The 22345-nt window shown below is 40.1% G+C and overlaps 1 protein-coding gene across 5 annotated transcripts; it reads left to right on the top strand.

The window, feature by feature from the left end:
• The first annotated feature begins 252 nt into the window (after positions 1-252).
• On the top strand, positions 253-22125 carry MKNK1 (MAPK interacting serine/threonine kinase 1). Of its 5 annotated transcripts, XM_054073198.1 has the most exons (16): positions 299-389; positions 1327-1391; positions 1877-1995; positions 3162-3230; positions 4724-4817; positions 8179-8277; positions 9078-9175; positions 9726-9805; positions 11272-11345; positions 14484-14588; positions 17631-17686; positions 18277-18372; positions 19335-19529; positions 19876-20040; positions 20649-20692; positions 21625-22125. In XM_054073198.1, the coding sequence occupies exons 6-16, from the start codon at positions 8181-8183 to the stop codon at positions 21851-21853; spliced, it is 1239 nt and encodes a 412-aa protein (XP_053929173.1). In that variant the 5' UTR covers positions 299-389; positions 1327-1391; positions 1877-1995; positions 3162-3230; positions 4724-4817; positions 8179-8180; the 3' UTR covers positions 21854-22125. The 5 variants fall into 5 exon arrangements, with proteins under 5 accessions (XP_053929171.1, XP_053929174.1, XP_053929173.1 ...); XM_054073196.1 differs by lacking the exon at positions 1877-1995 and having other exon boundaries at positions 253-389; positions 1305-1391; XM_054073199.1 differs by lacking the exon at positions 1877-1995 and having other exon boundaries at positions 253-389; positions 1305-1391; positions 20652-20692.
• The last annotated feature ends 220 nt before the right edge of the window (positions 22126-22345 follow it).

Genomic DNA, 22345 nt, shown 5'->3' on the forward strand with positions numbered 1-22345 from the left:
CTATGATCCTATGACAACGCTTCAGACACACAATGCGAACATTGGGGTTCTCCTGCGCAGGGGCAGGAGCTGGACTCGATAACCCCTTCCAGTCCCTTCCAGCCCAGCTCACTGTGTCACTCTGTGCCCCCACACCGCGACTGCGGGTAGGCGGGGCCAGTCCCCCGAGCCATGGGCGGGGCCAAGGGTACAGGGGCGTGGCCACGATCACGGAGACGAGACTATGCAAATTGTGGAGGGAGTGGCCAGGAAGGGGGCGTGACCAGACTAGCAAAGGGGCGTGGCCGGGACCACGCATGCGCAGCGTACCCTCCGCGCCTAGCCGGAGGCGCGCGGCCCCGCCGCGCTGCCGCCCCCTCCCCTGTGGGACGCCGGCGGCCGCCATGAAGGTGAGGGCAAGGGGCGCGGGGAATCGGAGCCCTGAGGGGTGAACCGGTCCGTGGCTGAAGTGCCGCTGGGTGCCCCCGCGGCTGCGAGTCTTCGCCCCGGGACAAGAGGAGGAACAAACGCATTGTCCCCATGGCGCGATTCCTGTGTTTGGGGGCCGCGGGGAGGAGTGCGGAGCCTCCAGGGACGAGGCGCTTCCCTGGTGCTTGGGGATGGTGGTTCCTCGAAGGCTGAAACCGTGGTGTTTCACCCTCAGGGCGTTCTTTACCAAGTTCTCTGACGGCTGCTTCCCATTAGGAATGTTGTGGGAGCGAGGGAGAAGTGAGCCTGTTCCTGGGTTGGATCACAGGTTTTCTTTTAATTATTCTTGTATTTTTCATCTGTTATAAAACAATAAGACCTGTGAACCCCTGAAAATCAAAAGTAATGTTTTAGTTATTGTATTTTCTGTCTGTCATAAAACAGTGAGACCCGTGAACCCGTAATCTTTTGGTTATTCTTGTGTTTTCTATCCATCATAAAACGGTGAGATAGTCCCTCCCCTGCCCCCCAATTTAATCTGTACTTTATCTCTGTGTTGGCCTGGCCAGGGTGACCTTCTGAGTCAGCTGAGAGGGAAGAGAAGGAGACTCAAAGTGGTGGCATAGCCCCGGTGACAGGTTGGCTGCTGGCTTCAGCAGTATGCGTGATAGCCAAAAATTAGCCCATTCCCCTGGCACGAGAGGCACTTGTTTGTGAAGTGTCAGATTTGTTTAGAAGTAAGTCATCCTTTAGATCCTCCCCCCCCCCCCTTTAATGACCTTAGTGCTTATAAAAACTGCTTTTTCATACAAATTTATGACCCACAGATAGTTTGGAAAGATTGGCATATGTTCTGATTAACTTTGAAGAACACTTTGGCATTTTTTTCTGAACAGAGCTTCTCTTCATGCCTCCCAGGTGCTGGATGGAAACAAGGCAAAATACATGTGTGGAGCTGAACCTCCTCTGCTGCAGTTCTAAAGGTAATTGGTTTTGGTATTAGCAGCCTTCCAGTTAAAGTGGGTGTGGATGCCATGGACACTTGAAAGTTTCTTGATATTGAGTGTTGTCCATCATGATGTTATTTCCTGGTATGAATATTGTATAAATTTCTTCTCATATTCCAATACTTTCCTGTTAACAAAAGTTAAAACACTGGTGCAGCTTTTATGTGACATTAAATGTGAAAATCCAATGGAGTTTAATGATTATTAATTTTGGAGTTGAAAGTACAAGGAGGAAAAAGAAGAAAAATTAATCTTGCTTCAGACTTCATGTACACACTTAGATTAAGCTCTTCAAACAAGGCTTCTTGCTCACGTGGGAGTATGTTGTGTAGCTGCTTTTCCAGTGATGAATGTCATTATCTGATCATTTGTTGGGGTGTGGAGTAAGAACAGGAAATGCTTATCTTGTATCTGTGTGAAATTAAAAGTTGTCTTCTAAGAAGTTTTTCTTTTGGTTTAAGCGTTAAAATTAGCAGGAGAGCTGAGTGGGGTTAGAGGAGCTGACTGGTGATGCAGAGATGGTCTTCTGAGAGTTCTTGGTGCCATCAGATGTAGAAGAGAGCAAGCAGCTTACTGTTTAGTAAGTGACCCTCAGAACTTGTTTGTCCCGCACATCTCCCTGATTTAGACGTGCTCTTGGTGTTTGAAAAACTTTGAGTAGTTGAGTCAAATTACTCTTGCAAGGACTTTTTTCATTTAGAATATATGTAGTCTGGAGTTCAAAATAATTTTGCGGCTACGTTCCTACTGCACTGTGGTGGCAGCTGTTAAATATGAACTGTCTGTTGGTGGTCAATTGCATTAAATATCTTGTTTGGCTGTACTGCTGTATGTGGAAGGAGGGAAGATGGTGCTTGGTCCAGTAACCACAGCGTATGCCACGTCTCAAGTCACGTTGTCCTAGAACAAGAAGTTTAAAAGATTACTGCACGTTTTTAAGCACCATTCATTCTCCTTTGTTGCTCTTGTTAATGTGTAGGAGGATCAGCACACTTGTCTCATTTGCCTTTGTGTCTTTCCAGTGTGGTTGATAACAGTTCTTTTGCTGTTATTCTGAATGAAAACTAATGCTTTTAAAGAAATGCACGTGTGTCTGTGTAAACATAGACGGACCTCAGCAGCAGATCTTGTGTCTACAGCATGTGTGCTAACATATGCTATCTTCTCCCAACAGGAGAGGGAAAAGAACACATTGTGCTCTCCTCTCCATTAAGGTTCTCCCTGTTTCCCCAGTAGTAATCGTGGTGAAGTAATAAATCGGAGTGGGAGAAATCAGTTTGAAATAACTTTATGTTCTCTCCTGCAAAGTGAGACCCACCCATTGCTGGAGGGTTTGACTCAGAACCTCAGAAACCCCATACTTAGTTTGCAAGGGAAGTGGCTAGTTGAGGCTATGAAAAGTTACGACTCTGCAACTTGCATACGCAGAAGATGAGGTGATTGTGGTCTTCTAGAAGTGTGACAGAAGGGAATCACAGAGTGAAGGATTCTGGAAGGATGGTGTCAGCTGTTATGTTGTGTAGGTGTCACAGTAATGTCTGTGATAAGACAGAATTGATAATCTTTCTCAGGCTTGCTTGTTCATGAAATCACATTACTCAGGCTTCCTGTGGACTTTTGGATGTTCATTTTAAAGTGTTAGTCTCATGTATCTTATTGAGAAGCTGTTGAAATGTTTTTAAGTTCCTCTTCCTTCATGGATAATTCAGATTAATGAGTTAAATGATAGTAAAATTTTTCTTTCAGGTGGAATGAGAAGATAAACCTGACAACTAAGAATGAATTATGGCAATCTGCTGTAAAGATGAATGACCAGTAAGAATACTCCTTAAAATTTGAAATTAATATTCTTTAATGAAATACAGAATTAACATTAAAATAACATTCTTCTCTGTTTAACATGGGACTGTCCTAAAGAATTTGCTGTCTTTCCTCTTCAGGTTGTGTTTCTCTTGATTTGTAGCATTGCAAGCGTAATTATCACTATGTAGTTGCTTTATAAATGTAGCTTTGATTATTCTGAGCTTCCTACAATGAGCAGGTTTTGGCAGAATCAGCACCTGCTGAGTGAATCCTGTTTTGTTATGAGCCACATCTACAGGGATCAAAGTCTTGCTGGAGAAAGGAGGATCCAAGAACAATGTGAGATACTGAGTTGGGACAAAAATAAGACTGAAGTCTCGTTTCCGTTTTGTTTCTTTGTCCAAAATGAAGCTTCAGAGTGGTTTAATTTTTTTTTTTTTTGAGGGGGAAGGTGTGGGGGTGTGAGCACACACTTTTATATTTGAAGTCAGAGAGTCAGAGGTATGTCATGCTTGTGGAATCGAGGGACTTACTCATGCCTAATTATTTTATTCAGTCTGTCAGTAGTTGTTTAGACAAGTAAACAATGGCTTTGAAAATAAGCATGAATTGACAGTGAAGTTGAATGCTGTTCAGAAGGTGCAGTTGTTCAGTTAGTCAAAATAATATTTTAAATGTCAATTAGAAAAGCCTCGTCAGAGGTCTTGGTGGACTTCTATTCAGTCTGAATAAAAAGCTTTTGCAGTATCTGTGGGGCAGTAATACTTTTGTAATTGCAGCTCTTTAGGTACCACCCCAGTAGCCTGAAAACATCCTGTGCCAGCAGGATGAGTTTGTTTCAGCTATTCAGAATTCTGGGTTGTGGCTGTTGTCTGTGAATCCACAGAAGGCTTTATTTGAGACTCCCGATTCTTCTTCTCTTCATGGGGTGTTACCTCTACGTCACTGCCTTCTTTGTCGCTTGCTAGGAGTCAATACAACACTAGTGGTACCTGTTCTCAGGAGAAGATTTTCAGCTGTTGAAAATGCTTTCTCAGGCTCCTGTTAGAACCCGTTTGGCTGCTTTCAAGAACAATTTCAAGATGTGCTTTAACTTGATGGTGTTACAGCTGTAGCTGCTATGCTGTATGTCAGCAGTGTGATCTGAGTTAGGATTATGATAATTCTTGTGCATTAATTCTGTATTTTATATCTAAACTTTTTATGGTTCTCCAATGCTATAACAAGAACAAATGAACACCAAAAATCCCTCCATTGTTTTTGCAAGACTGTAACGAGGGGGTCTTTTCAGCTGAAATGGTTGGAGTGCTAGAAATAACTGTGTTTTGCATTCTCTGCTTAACAGTTGTAAAGTCTTTAACACAGAATTGTGCTCTTACTGTGTGCTTACACAAAGCCCAGCACAACAGTTTCTTGCAATCTCTTGAGATTTTGAGTTGTACCCAAATGTAAGTAACAATGTTTTTGTGATTTCTGAATGTAAATGTGATTGTGTTCCTTTTCAGCTGCAGAACAACCCAGCTAAAGTTCTGAAGCAAGTGGTAGTGCCTGGACTCTCTACTGAAACTATCTTCCATTAAATTCAAGCACACAAACAAGGTATCATCTTAATACAAGAAGGCAACTGTACTATGTTCTGCAAGTGCTTCCTGTACGTGTGTGTGCTTTTTTCTAAATGCAGCCTTCTTTCCTATGGGAAGCAGACTAGAATGAGAGGAGAGTTATGCCTAGGTAGTAAATTGTGGCTTGTTTGTGTATGGAGTGTTGGGAAGCAAGATGAAAGCTGATTTAAGATGAATAAAGTGGAACTCGTGGTAATTGTGCCTTTTCTTCTTCACTTGGCATTGTTTGCAAGTCATTTTTACTCTCAATGTTTTTTTTCATGCTTTTGAAGATAGTTGTAGAGGGCACAATAGCAAAAGGGAGAGGCTGTAACTATACCTTCCCACTTAAGCTCTGAATAATGCGTATATTAAATACTATCTCAACACTGAGTTATGATGATAATAAAATACAGGACTGCAGCTGAGACTGAAAGTTCTGGTTTTGGTTGCCATATGGGTTTTTACTGGGTTACATTATCTTGTGAGAACTAATCCTAACCTGCCTGGGAGAGAAGGACAGATCAGAATTTGAACTCTTCCCTGTTTCTTCAGCTTTTGTCAGACTGCTAGTCAGCCAGTAGTTCTCAAAGAATAGTCTGACTGTTACGGTTGAGAGGGATGCAAGGAGTGCTCTTCAGCAAAGGTTTGGCTAGTCTGCTCCAAATACCAGTCAGCATTCTGCTCCCACTTTGCTGCACTCAGCCAGAATAGATTATAAAGCAAGTACATGAGTTGGTTTGGTGGAAGCAGGGGTTCAGCGCTTCAGGTCGCATTGTAAAATTACCTTAAAATGACACATTTAGACATACATCATGGACCAGATGTGTCTGTAGGCTATTTCCCTCCAGAGCAGTTAATCCTGTCTCGGAGCTTTCTGCCTGGCAGGGTGAGGTTCCTCAGAGCCCTGTTGCCAGAGGTAGACTGTCGCCTGCAGTGTGCAGGACTTGCTTGGGTGGTTGAGGCACACTGTCGCTGTCTTCAGAAACTCTGTGATGCACAGTCACAGAAACAGCATTTCTTTTAAAACTTGAGAAAGTGTTTGGCAGGACTAAAGGCATTTTCTTGTCGTACCAGCTGTTATTTAAGTACTGGTTCATTATAACAAAGTGAATAATGAGGATGAAGCTGTGATACCTTTAAAGGAAAAGCAGAAGCGAACTACTCAATGATGTGAAGTAGCAGACCAGAAGGGTAATAAGAATCTGATAAAGCAAACATTTCATGCCTGTCTGATAGCAAATTTGATCAAGACTGTAGGCTGAAAATGTCAACTTTTCAGTAATTTGGTTTCTGTATACATGACTAGTGAACTTCCCAGTTTCAAGGCAACATTTCTCTGTAATTTAAGAATTGAGTCACACTAAAGGGAATTGAAATAATGAAGGGAGTTAATTAACATCAGACTGTAAATATCATAGCCAGCTAGTAGGGTGCAGGAGATGTTTGTGATAAAATGTCAGCTGTACTAAAGATGCAGGATTCATCTCCTGTCGTTTTGCTAATTTTTAGTCTGTGACAAACCCTGAAACTGTAATATTTGACATAGAAGACAACCTGTCTAGATATGACTTTCTGATTTGCAGAAGGTTAGGTCATTAAAATACTTGTTTGTCACCTTCTGGAAATCGGTTATGTCAAGCAGACCAGCCGTGTCTCTGAGCAGCTTCCTATGTGTCATTTTGATCCCAGTTCCGACTAACTTCTAATGCAGGCTGAATTGAAATTGGTGAGATACGGAACTTGCAGTCAAAGGCTTGCCTCTATGTTAAAATTCAAAACTGTGTGTGTTTTGGTTTGAGTTAAAAAGAAGCTGTTGCATCATAAGTTGGTAGAATGTATGCATGTATATTTCTTATTGTATTTAAGAACTCGCGTATGTCATCCATTTTGAGGATTTCTTACCGCATTCTGCTTAAAACTTAAACATGAGAGTTTACTACTGTCTTGAGGCTTTGAGTGACACTTTATGTGTTTCAGTAAGCTGTTAAAGGGCTTTCAAAATAGCACTTGTGTTAAATTTTCAGAGGTGTGAGTTTTAAGCGACACTCGTAATAGCTATTACTGAGAGATATTGACAAGAAAAATACAATGAAGCAACAAAAAAATATTTCATGTATTGGTAGATGGTTGTGTAATATTTTCTGCATCAAAGCTTCTTCTGTGTTTTAAGAGTACTTTAGAAACAGTAAAAGGCAGAAAAACTGCTCTTACCAAAGGCTCTCTGTTAAAGTAGAATTGCCAGAAATTTGTTGGTTTTGGGACATGCTCTTCTTTCATTAGCAGTGTCCTCATGATTACACCGCTTCTAGGAATTAATTTTTTTTCTGTAGTACGAGATCTTTAATTGTGAATTTACTTAGAAATCTTCCTGGTTGTAAAATGCCACAGTAGTGTTTTGCTACTACCTTAAAGACTTTGAGCCGTGATTTTGGACTGTTAGGGCCAACTTGGCATGATGCGACTGATGTTACGGAGAAGTGCTCATGTGACTGCAGTGTGGAATTGTTTAACCTTTTTGGAGATACCTTAGATGTGTGAAGCAGCTGCTGGCAGAGAAAGTGTATGGCAATATTTTTATTTATTCCTTCCATAAGAATATGCATGTGTGTTTTCTTTTTCTGCCCTATTATCTCACATCTGTGAATTCTTATCTCTGACTGAGCTCTTGTGATATCTGCATATAGTAGTGCAGGAAAAATATCTAAATGCTGTAAAGAGTGCTTGTTTGGAGCGTAAGTTATCTACTTTTCTGTAGTTTAAAAAGGTACATCATGATTCTGTGAGAAGTGAATTTTTTTTCTGGCCTTTCAGCAGCATAAACTCACCTAGATTGCTCCTTTGACCTGTTAACTCCTGTGGTTGCTTTGTTTCACTGAACTGTTTGAAATTTCTCCGCATCTTCCTCCTGTTTTGGAAGCTCATTTTCTTAAGCTGACTGGAAAAAAAATCTACTTGTTAAAGAGCACGACAGCTTAAAGAATAGTGCCCTTGTGAGAGCTGGGAATCCTGCCTGGCATCAGGGCATGCGTTATGTCGTGGGTAGCTCATGGTCGTGTTGACAAGGTTATTCCTCTCCTTTGCCTTATTGTGCTGTGAGAGGAGGATTCAGTGTAGGTTTCAAAGTTATTTTCTTCTGGTTTTATGTTTGTTTACCAAACCTCTCCAAAGCTGTTAATTGGGATCTGAATTGTCGTCTTAGTTTTTTTCTGTTATTTGGGGGGGAGATGGCAGTGTTTGATGAAGACAAGCAGAGAAACTTTTGGATAGCTTAAAAACATAAACAGACAAGAGCATGCTCACTTTCTCCTTAAGTAATTGAGTGTGTGTTAAAGGCACCTTTATGTTCTGCCACACAGAGATGGTCAGCAGTCAGCCTCTCCCCATAGCAGACAGTGGGAAAAGGAAAAAGAAAAAAAGAACCAGAGCCACCGATCAAGTCCCCGGGAAGTTTGAAGGTCGGTGGCAACTTCCAGGCTTTTATTTGTAGTGGTCTGTTTTCCCTCAGCTGTTCTTGGTTTTCTTTTTGGCAAACACTGTAAGTTAACATTTCTGTTTTTCTTTATCCCTCGTGTTTCTATCCTCAGTCTCTTTTTCTTCTTTTAGTGGTGAGATCTGAGTCCTATTCATAATCTTTCTTTAATTTTTTTTTTTTTTAGTAGGAGTAGTGCTGATATCAAAATGGTTTGATTGAATTCTTGTGAGCACAAATACTGTGAAGCTGACCAGTAAAAAACTTCTTAGTGGGGAGCTAGCATTGTAAAGTACATCACAAATCAAACAGTCTCCTAAGTTTAAGCCTTGAAGCCTTCTAGGCTTAAGCCTTCAAATTTCAATATCTAAAACACCGTCTCTGCAGGTAGATTTTGTATGGTCGATGTTTTTGATCAAGTGAAATGTTTTCCGCCTGAAAAAATTGATTCTTAGTTTTACATGAAGACAGGGAAGGTGAATGAGGTCCTAGCAACTGCTGAGATAGAAAATGTTTCTTGTGCGAAAAAACTTAATTTTGATGGTGGATTGAAGTCTTTAAATTTTCTTGGAGCCTGATGGAGGGGTGGGGAGTGAGAAGTTATACATAATTAAGACTGGCCCATCTACTATAATACTTCATAAATCTATTTTCTGCCTTCATTATCAAGGGAATTTTTTCAGTTTCTGTCATATGGGGGATCCTTACCAGATAAATAGCTTGTCTTGATGTTATTTATAGAAATACTTTGGCTACTGAGTCCTTTATTTTGGATTTCTTTGGCAGACTTGTACAAGCTGACTGCTGAGCTTCTTGGTGAGGGAGCATATGCCAAAGTTCAGGGTGCTGTCAGCCTTCAAACTGGGAAAGAATATGCGGTCAAAGTAAGTATAGAATAAAAGCACTTCTGTCTATCTCTTCTCCCTCCTAATATTTCAGTGAAAACTGGTAATAGATTGGGTAATAGCAAAAGCTTTTAGAAAATGTTTGCTGTTTGAAATAAGCCTGCTTTATAACTGTTGAGACATCTGTTGCCTTAAGGATTGTGCATCTGACAAATCTCTTCTTTTTGACTGTTTTGTGTCTGTTGTGACTCAAATCCAGTTTTGATTAGAACTCGAAAGGGTATCCTTTTCTGCACAGAGTTCTGTGGAGTTAAAATGATGCAAGAAAAAGCTTGTGGTAGCTGGTCAGTGACTGTGGACACTTGGATGTGGTTCCTTTCTTCTCTTTCTGTCGTTATTTCTCTTGTCCTTTAAAAGCCTCCCAGAACTCTGGTGACCCTGTAAATAAATGACAGGTGAGAAAACGTGGAGTATTTCTCTCTGGAGGGCATGTCTGAGATTCAAGCTTTAGATTAGTTTTCTAATTCCAGAGCCACATGCACAGTTCCTGTAGTAATTTTTCAAATATAAGCTCTAACTCCTTCCACAGATCATTGAAAAAAGCGCTGGGCATAGTCGGAGTCGGGTTTTCCGTGAAATAGAAACGCTTTACCAGTGTCAGGGTAACAAGTAAGTATTGAGTCTTATGTTTATTTTTTAATTTAAAGGATCTTGAATATTGTTCTCAAATTTGTAAGCCTCTTGTTTGACTAGGTTAGGAGCTTCGCAAAAGTCTCCTTAAAACCTGTTGAAATTTAGACTTGACGCATTCTAAATAAGAATTTATCCTTCTCTTACCTGTGAAGTTTGGCGAAATATTTGCAAGTAATAAGTCATGACTCGATTAGCAACCAGATCAGTGTAGCCTGAATGTGCTTCAGTGATGCATGACTTCTGTCCGAATGAGGAGTTAACACTTTGACATTTGCCCCTGTGACTTCACTATCGGCAAAAGCTGACCCGATACCAGCTGCTGTTGAGAGGAAGAGTCTTGCTGTTCCTTTCCTTAATGTGTGATTTGTCCTTCTCTTTGTGTCAGCCTCCTGCTTTTGCACTGGAGCTCTTAGATCAGCCGAAAACTAATTTAGTTTTCATTTGGATATCTGCTGACTTTACACAGCCACAAGATGATGCAATTTTAAAGCTGCTACTCCTGTCTGAAGAGGAGGAAGAGCACACAGCCAGTGGCAGTGCGCTCTATGATGAGTTTAAGCCAAACTACTTTAGATGTCTGCGTTAATCTAGAATCTAAGCAACAGCTGTTATCTGTACTACGGTGGTGGAGATCATATTGAGCCTTTTTTACAAATTTTTAGTACTTAAAGATAATTTAAGTTTTTATCTTAATTATCTTAAATATAATTTAAGTTTTTATCTTTAGTACTTAAAGATAATTTAAAAACAAACTTGTTTACCGAACTGATGGGCTCTAGAGAAGTTGTGCTCTAGAGAAGCAGATTATATCTCTGTTCTGTGTGGTTAAGGGTGTATGGTCATCCAGTACATGACTGATGAAAAACTTAAGCCATCATGACCATGTGCAGAATTTGGATTTTGTGTGTACTGTAAATATAGAAAAATATGACTTAGATGTTTGACGTTCTCAAGGCGTCGTGGGGTATTTGTGTTGCATTGCAAAGACTGTACAGTAGCTAAACAGGAGTTAGTCTAAAAATGGTAACAAATGCGCTGGATTTAATGTCATGTTGACAGATGCCTGTCTCCTCTGAGCACTGTGTGTTCTGCCTTGTGATTTCCAGAGAGAAAGAATGCCAATTTAATTATTTTTTTGTTCTTGCCTTCAGCACAAGTGCAATGTTCTGAATTATTAAATGCAACCCATTGCCAGTTATCTTCCTGTCAGTTGAGTGGTAGCAGAACTCTCACAGTCCTGTCTTATTTTGATATTTGATGTATTTCCAACTCTGACTGAAATTTGGTTTTAATGCCATAGGCGACTGAAGCAACTTGTTTAATTAGCACTGTTATTTTTGGTTACTTCTGGCACTTCCTAGTTATCTGTGCTGAAACTCTTCATTGTTCTGCCTATACATTGTTCCTGTTGCTTTCATTTCCCCCCCTTTTGTTTTTTCAAGGAATATTTTGGAGTTAATAGAGTTTTTTGAAGATGACACAAGATACTACCTTGTCTTTGAGAAGCTGCGAGGAGGTATGGTGCAATAGCTGTGCGTTTGTTCACTGAATTGTCCCGGTCCTGTTTATCTCAGTATTATAAAGCAGAAAATGAAGAATTTGTTAGAAATGCTTTAGAATTTTGAGACAAAGAAGTATACAAGCTTGAAGTATGGATATTCTTTAATATTGATGTGTCTGGTCATACATTAGCAATCTGTTTCTGTACTTAAGCAATGGGAATGTCAGCTCTATTAAAGTGGAAGCTTTCGAGTCTAGTCAGTAGGTCACAGTACCTTCAGTCAAGGGCACACGCAGCATGCCAGGTATTATGCGTGATCTTAATACAGCATCTATGTACTCTGGTAGCATTTTCCCTTGATGTAGGAGTGACTTCATTTCCTGAAACTCATGAGGCACTGTTGTGAAGAACATCTTGCTTCTGCCTTATATTACAGTCTGCTTGTGGCGATTTGAGGGCCATTCAAGTGAGCATGCGTGGTCACTGATCTCCAGCATTTAGTGCTTACCTAGGGAATGAGAAGGCCAACAGGATGCTGGGGTGCATTGAGAAGGGCATCACCAGCAGAGATAAAGAAGTTGTTATCCCCGTCTACTCAGCACTTGTCAGGTCACACCTGGAGTACTGCATCCAGGTTTGGTCCCTGTTATACAAAAGAGATGTGGACAGGCTGGAGAGGATCCAGAGGAGGGTCACGAAGATGATCAAAGGACTAGGACATACCATAAGGTATGGCTGAGAGAACTGGGTTGGTTTGACCTTCAGAGGAGAAGGCTTAGGGGAGACCTTATTATCATGTACCAGTGTGTAAAGGTTGTCAACCAAGAGGATGGAGACTCCCTTTTTACAAGGAGTCACATGGAAAAGACAAAGGGTAGTGGGTATAAGTTGCTCCTGGGGAGATTAGAGTTGGATTCCAGATGAAAATTTTTCACCATGAGAACAGTTGAACATTGGAATAATCTCCCTGGGGAAGTGGTATATTCCTTTACACTTGACACTTTTAAGGCTGAGCTTGACAGGATGCTGGGCCATCTCATTTAAACCTAAAAAAGGTTTAAATTTAAACCTAAAAAAGGTTTAAATTGGACCAGATGATCCTTGAGGTCCCTTCCAACTTGGCATTCTTTGATTCTATGAAGGCTACCTCAGGCACTTTGTGGACTTTCTCATGTTGTTCTGCATTGAGTATAATTACAGTATTCACTAATTGCATGACTGTGCAAAACCATGAGTTGAAACTGTGGCGTTAAACCCCAGCTTACTGTACTGGACTTGCATGATTTAAGACTCCTCTCCTCTTTTTTTTTTTTTTTTAATTGTGAATTGCATTTTGGAAGGCGTAGTGTGATGCTTTCTCTCTGATGAATACTGAAGAGGTGGTAACAACTGTGGCAGGAGTGCCCTGCTGTTCTGTTTGTGGGATTCCTTTATGAGGGCTGACTGTAAGGTCTGTAGACTGTATTTTCATTCGTATTGATATAACTCTTATCTGAGAGAGTTTGGAACACCAGCTCTATTCAGAAGGATAACCTGAAATAAAACTGTGGAGTGGAAAGAGCACTTCAGGTGGCTCAGTATTGTTTCCTGCAAAGTCTGGGATCTTTTCCACAAGGATGGAAATACTCAAGAACTGTTATTGCTTTCTAAAGGTGTAAAGAACAACAATACCAGGAAAACCCTTTGAACTCCTTGTCCTTAAGAAATCTGTAGCAAGCTTAGAAAGTAGTGTTCTTGTCAAGGGAAACCTGTATTTGAAATCTGATAACCTGATCCAAAGTGGCCTTCCTCCAGCCATCCGACACAGCATAGTTGTGCGTATCTGAAGAGTCTTTTGTCATGTCAAAGCATATCCAAAGAGTCTTTTGTCCATCTTTCTTTTTTTTTATTTTTTTCCTGTTTCCTGTCTGGATCTTCACTGTGGAGAAGTGGCAGCAGCATTGATGGTATAAGAATAGGAATTACAGCCATAGAGAGTGGGAGGCTTCCTTTGACATCTAGAACTGAAGAATAAAAATAAAATCAGCTGAGATATAAAATGTTTACTGTACTGGAGTCTAATAACAAATGGCAGTTGCTTCTTGAATTTCTCTGCCTGATTCCTTTTATAAATATATCTCTCTGAGTAAGAAGGTGGAAGACAATAATAAGGCTATTTAGTGGGCTTAGATCTCTATGGACTACATTTAATTGTTTTTTAAAGACATTTTTAATATTTTGAGAAGATTGGTGGAGTTCACTTAAAGAAGGAAGGGAATCAAACCTCCCCTCGTCCCTTGTAAAAAGGATACCAGCGGAGCTCTACCTCCAAGCTGCCAGTCCTTCAGTATTTGAGAGCTCTTGTCAGATTTCATGTCCCTGAGCAAATTTTGCTTTAGGTCAGTGTGTGGCTCTTACCTTGATGTCAATGGGAACTTTAATGTGCAATTAAAGGCAGAATATATCTTTATTTTCATGGTGTTGAGAGACAAAAACCACATATGCTTGACTATAATGGCAGAGTTTCCATTGTTACATTACACAGAATGAGGAGAGTTATTTCAACCATGCCACCCATGACCTGGGGGAGGGTGAGTTTTGCTGAAGTGCTACACATCTTTAGCTGATCTTTGAGCTTTACTAGTACTATTAGCGCATTCATGGGGTGTGGAAAAAAAGACCAGTCGTGCTGGGGCAGTAAAAAGGGATTGCCTCTCATGCTGTGCTTTAACTAAAGGGCTGTAGTGCCTGCAAATTATGTTCTAGCATGGTTAAGTATTGAAGCTGTTCAGTTGTACCTTTTCCTTCTTAGTCATCTCCCTGTTCTGCCCACAGAAGTTGCCTGCTGTGGAAGGCTGTTATGAAATGTGAGAAATGAGGTTATGGACTCATTATACTTGGTACAAGTTCATCGTTATTTTCTGACGCTATTTTAATGTAAAAACATGGGGTTGTGACACTTGATTTTCTGCTATGTAAACATACTAGCACAGAGCGTCAGTTGCAAATAACTTTTCTAAATTACTTCTGGCCCTGTTCACACTGAGATCAGTTCTGCCTTTATGGAAGACCAGTAGTGGCTATTGCATTGTTATCCTTGTATTGACAAAGCCTTTTCTCAGCTCAGACAGTACTCAGACTAAGGTTTTCCCTTTTCACTTGTTATTCCGACAGGTTCAATCCTGGCCCATATTCAAAAACGGAAGCACTTCAATGAAAGAGAAGCTAGCAAAGTGGTGAGAGATATTGCCTCTGCTCTGGATTTTCTTCATACAAAAGGTAAGAGAAGGCTGTCTCCATCTTTACTCATTGATACTTTACAGTTAGGTTATGGAGTAGTCGGCCTTTGCTAGCATTTCTATATACATAATGCCAGGTGACTTATTCAGTTTTCCTTTATAATATTATTTTCATAACGTGGTAGTTAAAGTAATCGGCTATGTTAAGATGATGTAGCCTTTTGAAGAAGAAAAGTGAAATCGGCATCCAGGGAAAATTAACATTAGGGTTGAATCTGTTTGCTTGTTCTTGTTACCTAAGCGATCATGTAAAGGTTACTCAAAAGGGAGCTGGTATTCTCTTTAATTTCCTCCTTTTTTGAGTCCATGCATGCTTTTCAGTGTTTATCCAGAACTCTGCTGGTTACAAGACCTCTTTTTTTGTAGTGGTTGTTTTGGTCTCCACATTCAGGCTCTCACTGTTGAGTTGAGACACCTACAAGTGAACTATAGTCCTTGTTTGAAGGACTTTTGTTAGTGATTTGCTGAGATGTAAAAGTAGTTCTCTTTGTAGAGAGTTTTTTTACGTTAAAATATTTTCCTGCTGCTTTTTCTACTTGAGAGTACTTTCCTTTCATTTCAAAATATCTGTGCACACTAGGTCATCCAGGAGTATCTGTATTGAGTGTAATGTGAAGGATTTTAGAACCGTCAGTCTTGCGTAGATGAAGCAATTTCAGTGAATATTTGCTTTCATTCGATTAAGGTGACTAGCTCTAAATAGAATGATATGTAATTGGAGGTGTTTATTTGTCATTTATTCTAATAAACTTTTATCTCCATTCATTTTGCCATTATGATTAGCCAGGTTTTACAGATGCTCAGCAGGTCTTTGCTGTCTGAGATGCTTAGTACTGGGCCCAGTTCAATAACCATTTAATTGTAGGCTTTACTTCCAAGTCACAGGACTGCTTATGCACTTGAGTTGGATTCACAACATTCCTTCCTGGTACTTTGCTAGGTTGAACCCGTTAAAAAGAGAAGCATAGCAATGCAATAGAAATAAAGAAAGTAGTAAATGTGAGGAATCTTGTCACGTTTTGTGACTGTTATCAGAAGTTAATGTGGAAACAGGCTTAGTTTGGATTAAGTTTGGTAATCTTTGTAACCTGTCTCTGTGATAACTCAACTTTAAACCTGCAGAAAATATACTCTCTGAATACCTGTCTTTAGAACATTTTGGCTTTGAGCTGTGGGGTAAATAAGGGATGTATTATATCAGCCTAAACATAGGCTGAACATGTGGAGAAATACTTATTTCATGTGTTAGGGTTGTAGTAGGTTGCTTAACAACTGAAAGTCGAGGAAAACTGTTCAAGGAAGTTTAACATCACCTCAGCTAACATCTTTCTGTAGTTCTCTTTCAGCTTTTAGTTTTAATTCCCTTTTCCCCAAACAAGATGGGAGTGATTCGTTAAAATGGCTTTAGAGCAGCAATCCGCTTCCTTTCTTGTCATTTGCTTTGAATTGGTACAGTGGGAATGTGGCTTGCAAAATCAGCTACACCACCATTCCCTTTTATTTTATTGTTCTCTTTATAATTCTTCTGTGTGACATTAAAGTAATTAGTAAGTAGCATACAGAACACTAAAGTAAACAGGATATTAAAGCTGTTTTATTGCACAGCTTAACAGCAAAGTGCTATAGCTAGATGCTTTAAAAAAAATTTGAATGAAGACAACTAATTCTTTTGCCAGGAGTAGTTTAAAACTCAGCTGGATGATAATACTGCCTTAAACCCACTTGGGGTATGTGTGCTTTATTGCTAATAATCCACCGGAGGAGTGTTTAGAGGCAGTTATTTTCTTTTCTCAGAGTTGTGTGCAACTGCAAAATAAAAATGTTACGTAATCAGACATATGAATTCAAACTATAGTACAAAAAAGTGCTGTTGAGTTTCATACTGCAAGCCAAGCCAACTGCTGGAAGTTTTGTCAGCCTTGCTGTAAATGTCGGCACGGGCCATCTTTTTTGTTTCCCATCTTCTTGTCATAAGCAATGTGAACTGCATCCTTATGAAAACTCTGATTCCTTTAGATCAGTGCTATGCTGTTAATGTTACATTTTAAGACGTGTCTTGTGGAGTGTGCTGAAGAAAAAAATATTAGAAAGTCCCTTATCTGGAATTTATTGGGATTTTTTTTTTCTCATACTCTGAAGTAGTATGAAGTGTACTTGTAGTGTAATTTTTTTTTTTAAGCAAAGCTTAAATGCAGTTAAATTACAGCCAAGCTGCTCATTTGATTTAGTATTTAGTTCTCATTTTCTGCCTTCACATCAAGTTTGATCATATTAAATGGAGAACTTCCAGGAATTGTGTTTAGGCATTTGAAGAACTGCTTTGACAACATAGAACCACCTTTGCATGTGAATACAACAGGTAGATAACTTTGAGTTTCCCTGTTAGCTTTTTCTATTCTGATAGCAGTTCAATGAATATAGAAGCCCTTTGGTTGTTCTCCTTTAGCCTTTTTGTCTGCATCTCCAACCAAACCCTCTCATTTTTATTTTACTTCAGGAATGAGTACATACCTCACCGTTAAAGGGATTGATATTTTTACCTAAGAACTCGGGCGTTTTATCTGGGGGAAAAGTCTCAGGTATTGTCTGTGCTGGTGGGAGTTCAGCAAACCACCAGTTGATTGCTGTGGAAGAACCGTACTGTAGAAAGCACAAAAATCTTTTGATTAAATTGTCATCAGTAAACTTTACTCCAATTTACTACAGGTCGCTCAATGTCAATAAGCTGGTTTTAATTAACATAATTAATTTGGGCTAAACCAGAAAGTTCCAGTCTTAGCAGGTTCTTATTTGCTTGACTGACTGTCATGTACGTTTAAAGATGATAAAGGCATCGCAGGATGCAACAGTGACTTGTCATAAACACATTTTGAAATTTAATTATTTGCAGTATCATTAAGGGGGGGGCTGTGTAACAAACCCAGGCCTAGAATATTTCCCAGGCCACCTTCTAATAAAGAGAAGTAATGAGAGCTAAAACAGGAGAGTACCTTCTCTAATGAATATTTGTACTCTTGTTTAGGTATTGCTCACCGGGACCTGAAGCCTGAAAACATCCTGTGTGAATCTCCAGAAAAGGTGCTACTCTGTCCTCTTAACCTTCTGAGGTGTATTTTTTAACTTGGTTTCTAAAGACAGCCCTTATGCTCTGTCTTTCTCTTCTTGAAGACTTTTGAACCCGTTAGTGATGTTCAACTAAATTTAATAGAACTGGAGCCCTAAAGACAGACTAAATTCTTCTGTGAGCTGTAAAAGTGCGAGCATCTGTCTAGGAGATAAAAAGCCAACTGTTCTCTGTTAGAGAGAGCGTAGCAATTACAACCGAGCGTCTCATCTGTTCTCAGGCAGTACCCAGATGGACAGGTAGCATTTACAGGCAGACTGGGCAGGTCACTTATAGTTTCTGAACAGCCCCAATGTGTGCTAGCACTTGCCTAGCCAAATGAAAAATTGATGTAATAGAGTCGGATGCTGGGGACAGGGGTGCAACAAAAACAGAGGAGGCAAATGCAAGGGGTGGAATATACCTGTAAGAGACTGGATTTCACTAGCCCTTCTGCTAAAACAACTTGGTTTTTGTCCTGGGGTTTTCCATATAGTGCTGTGTTCATATATATTGTGTTAGTTCTGGTCTTGTGGACCTCGTATTATTTTGTCCTTGGTTTTAGGTATCACCAGTAAAAATATGTGACTTTGATCTTGGTAGTGGGGTGAAGCTGAACAGTGCATGTACTCCAATAACTACTCCTGAATTAACAACACCGGTAAGAGACTAATGTGGCTTCGTGCTTTTTCCCTTCTACCATAGAACAGTTTTCCTTATCTCCAGAGGAAGCTTCCAAAGGGCTTACTGCAACTCTACTCCGTGGTGAATAGTTCGTTTAAAGCAGGTGTATGTGTGGTATGGTAATACTGTCTTGGATTCCCAGTCATAAAAATATACACAAGCACAGGAGTTCATTGTATTAATTCTCCTGTTGGCCAGAAATTAACACATTGGTCCTGTTTGTCTCTTACCCCATGAACTGAGGAAGCTTTTACTGGAGATTTTTTCTGTGCTTATTGACTGAGTTTGAGCCTTAGTTTTGTGTTCATTTCCCCTTAATTGAGCTCTGTAGCGAAGACCCATGAGTTGAGTGCAGTACAAGCTCTTTAATCAGTGTGTAGCTTTATTATACATTTTAGTTTGAAAAACTACTGTGCTATGCTTTTGGCTGTGAAATTAAAATCTGACAGTTCTGCAGAAGTCTGCTGGAAAAATTGCCTCCCATGATATACCCATTCAATTTCTGAAAATCTTGATAACTAACGGATAAGATTTAAAATCCTGAAATACATAAATTAATATTTTGACCCCATTTAAAGGATCATAGAGTCATTTGGAATAGCTGATGGTTCTGCAGAAGAAGAGTAGGAACTCTGTAGCTTTTTATTAGGTCTCTGTAGTCCCTACAGTTGAAACATGTTATTTTTTTCCTTTGCAATATGCTCACAAAATGTTTCAAACTTTTCGCAACTCATTTAACATTTGAGTGATGCAGCAGTTGTGATTAGGCTTGACAGAATGAGACCTATAGTGAAAGCTGGCAGTAAACTTTAGTAGTCCCTGATGCCAAATTCTGCTTTTAGATCAAGCTGCCCACTATTAAGAGAGGAAAATGATAAACCTGACTTTTGTTTTGTTTTGACCCTCCTTTTGAAAATTTGCTTGAATTTGGTTTCCTAGTGTGGGTCTGCAGAATACATGGCACCTGAGGTGATTGAAGTCTTCACAGAGGAGGCCACGTTCTATGATAAGCGATGTGATCTTTGGAGCCTGGGAGTGATTCTGTACATCATGCTCAGTGGTTACCCCCCTTTTGTGGGCAACTGTGGCACGGACTGTGGTTGGGATAGAGGAGAAGTCTGCAGAGTTTGCCAGGTGAATGCGCATGTCCTGGGCACATGTGGGAGAATGTCGTTTGCACCATGATATTAAGGCGTACGACTTGCCATAATGCCAGCAGTGAAGAGCTGCATCTGTAGTGCAGCCAGTTATCATAGAATCATAGAATGGTTTGGTTTGTAAGGGACCTTCAAAATCACCCTGATCCAACCCCCCTGTGGAGCTGCCTGTCACTCTCCATTGACTCCATAAGGAGACTGGGTGGTTTCGGGTGTCACGCACCACGTCAGTTGGATAAAATTGAGTGAGAAGAATCCCGTCTAGGAAGTCTTCTGATTGCTTTCTAGATACTGTTTAATTTAAAGAAATTTTCTTTTCCTAGAACAAGCTTTTTGAGAGCATTCAGGAAGGCAAGTATGAATTTCCTGAGAAGGACTGGTCGCATATATCGTCTGAGGCCAAAGATCTCATCTCAAAGTTGCTAGTTCGTGATGCCAAAGAACGACTTAGTGCTGCTCAAGTTTTGCAACATTCGTGGGTTCAAGGAGTATGTACCCCCTTTATATGATTTTAAGAGTTGTGGTTCTTCCAGAGTGACAAACAGTTTCCTGTCTCTCAGCTTTTAATAGAGTCATTGCATGGTTTAGTGCTTTTATCGTGATTAATTAAATGGAATACAATGGCTATATTCTTTCTGGAGCTCTCTGTGGTAAATATTTGGATGACTCTGTCAAGCTTTTAAGTGTTTGTTGTCTTTTTTTAATTATTATTTTATGCATTTTAAATGGCTTTCTTGTGAATACCAAGCACTGCAGTACACAAATTATTATGTTACTCTTTAATACAGAAATGCAGAATGCTGGCAGATAAGATTTTAACTGAACAGCAGTGTCTGTTCTTGCTTTAGTATTCCTATTTCAGGAAAGAAATGATTTGCCTTCAGGAGAGTTTCCAAAGCTTTAGTCTTATACCTGCAAACTGTAGCATCCTCTTGTGAGGGGAGATGGATTATGAAATGTGATTTGTAAACCCACAGTAAATTGGTTTATATGCAATATCCATTATTTGTAAAGATGCAGGGGAGCTGCCTCTCTTGGGTAAGCTTGGTTCCCAGCTATTGAAACGTAACTAATTTTTCTTAACTGCTTCTTCTAGCAGGCTCCTGAAAGGGGATTACCTACACCTCAAGTTCTTCAAAGGTATTTTTTTTTTAAATATCTGTAAACTTGGCAAAGAATCATTACTGAAGGAATGGGGAGAGGTAGGAGATGACAAATCAGGGTGGGTAAGATCCCTTATTGAGAGTGGAACTTCATAAATATGCAGCACTAATTTTGTTAAGAGCATCAGAAATATTAAAGCTGTGATTTTTCTTTATTAACTAATCTTGCTTGTTTGTGGCAAAGGCATTGGATAAGGTTCCTGTGGTGCAGTGCTAATCTTAGTCAGGAAATAATGATAGTTTTCTCAGTTTTCTGCCCAGGAAGGGGGAGAAAGGCACAGAGGCATGCATTATCAAAAGAGACCACATTCTGATGGGTGAATAATCATCGTGTACACAGATGCAGATCCAACTTCCATTGTAGTTGGTGGTAATCACAGTATCAATTTAATTGTGAGTAGGACAAGCCTCGTTTAAAGTGATTTCATGTCAGATTCTGTATGCTAGAGAGCCAGAGTCTCACATCTCCATTTCTATTTCTGTGTCTACTGCTGGTGATTCCAGGTTCTTTCCATCAAAAATGTATTTCCTTGAGCCAGGTGTGCAATTATAGTGGGATTGCGGTTTTCTGGAAACAGCCAGCAGTATTGCCCCATATGCCCATCTTTTTTTTTAACATGTAGAGATTAAGCTTGGCATCTCTGGTGGCTTCCTGGGTTTACACTGGAAGTCCTTGGCAGAACGAAGACAAGAACTGTGGCTGTTTCCAAAATCCCAGAATGTTTGTTATCTCTTGCTGACCCTCACAATGGGAAGAGATGCAAATATTAACTGGTCATTTTGCCTCTGTGTTGTTGTTTTAATAGGAGAAATAAAACTGCCTGAAAATAGATGTGAGGATAAGCAGAGCAGGAGTGGTGAGCAGAAGTGACTGTGTGTTGTAACCGCTTTTTCTTTTTCCTTTCAAAGGAACAGTAGCACAAAAGACCTGACACTTTTTGCTGCTGAGGCAATAGCCCTTAACCGCCAGTTGTCTCAGCACGAGAATGAACTCAGCGCAGAACAGGAGAACGTTGCCCATGCTGTGTGCTCTATGAAGCTGTCTCCTCCGTCCAAGTCCCGCCTTGCCAGGCGCAGAGCAATGACGCATGCCACCAAAACCAGTGACTTCCAGCCAGTTCCCCATAAAGCCTTTTAAACTTCTTTCCTGCTATGGATTGGCAAGATTGGCCTGTATTCTTATTTGGATTTTCAGCGCTGATAAAAGCTTCTCTGCTTCTGACACTTCGATAAGAAGCTTGCTGTAGTGATGTGACTTGTAATTTTAAGGGGACAGCTTTTTATGGGAATGTTTTTTACCTGTCAGATTTGGTGCATTAAGATAATGTAACTGATCTTTTTAAACTGGAGAAGTTGGGTTTGCTGCTGTATTATCTGAGGTGATAAATCACTAAGCTTTCCTTATTTTCTTCTTAGAAGAGCATGCTTTAAAATGCAAACTTGAAAACATCAGAAGGAAGCATTTTCTTGCTTTGCCCAGCAAATGTCTCTCCCTGCCTATGGCTGCTCTCCTTGGTAGCACATCTTGTGAGGTGCTGCTGCTCGTGTTAGAGCAGGGACTGTTTTCAACCAACAGTGCCCTTCTGTCTTTATGTAGACTCAGGAAATGAAGGTGATGACTGGGTGAATA

The sequence above is a fragment of the Cuculus canorus genome, chromosome 8 (assembly GCF_017976375.1).
Source record: "Cuculus canorus isolate bCucCan1 chromosome 8, bCucCan1.pri, whole genome shotgun sequence".
Lineage (NCBI taxonomy): Eukaryota > Metazoa > Chordata > Aves > Cuculiformes > Cuculidae > Cuculus > Cuculus canorus.

Coding starts and splice junctions, on each gene's coding strand:
- MKNK1 (XM_009561927.2), top strand. CDS start 8,163: ATGTTCTGCCACACAGAGATGGTCAGCAGTCAGCCTCTCCCCATAGCA. Junction 9,176..9,725: donor GGAAAGAATATGCGGTCAAA/GTAAGTATAGAA, acceptor CTCCTTCCACAG/ATCATTGAAAAAAGCGCTGG. Junction 9,806..11,271: donor TACCAGTGTCAGGGTAACAA/GTAAGTATTGAG, acceptor TGTTTTTTCAAG/GAATATTTTGGAGTTAATAG.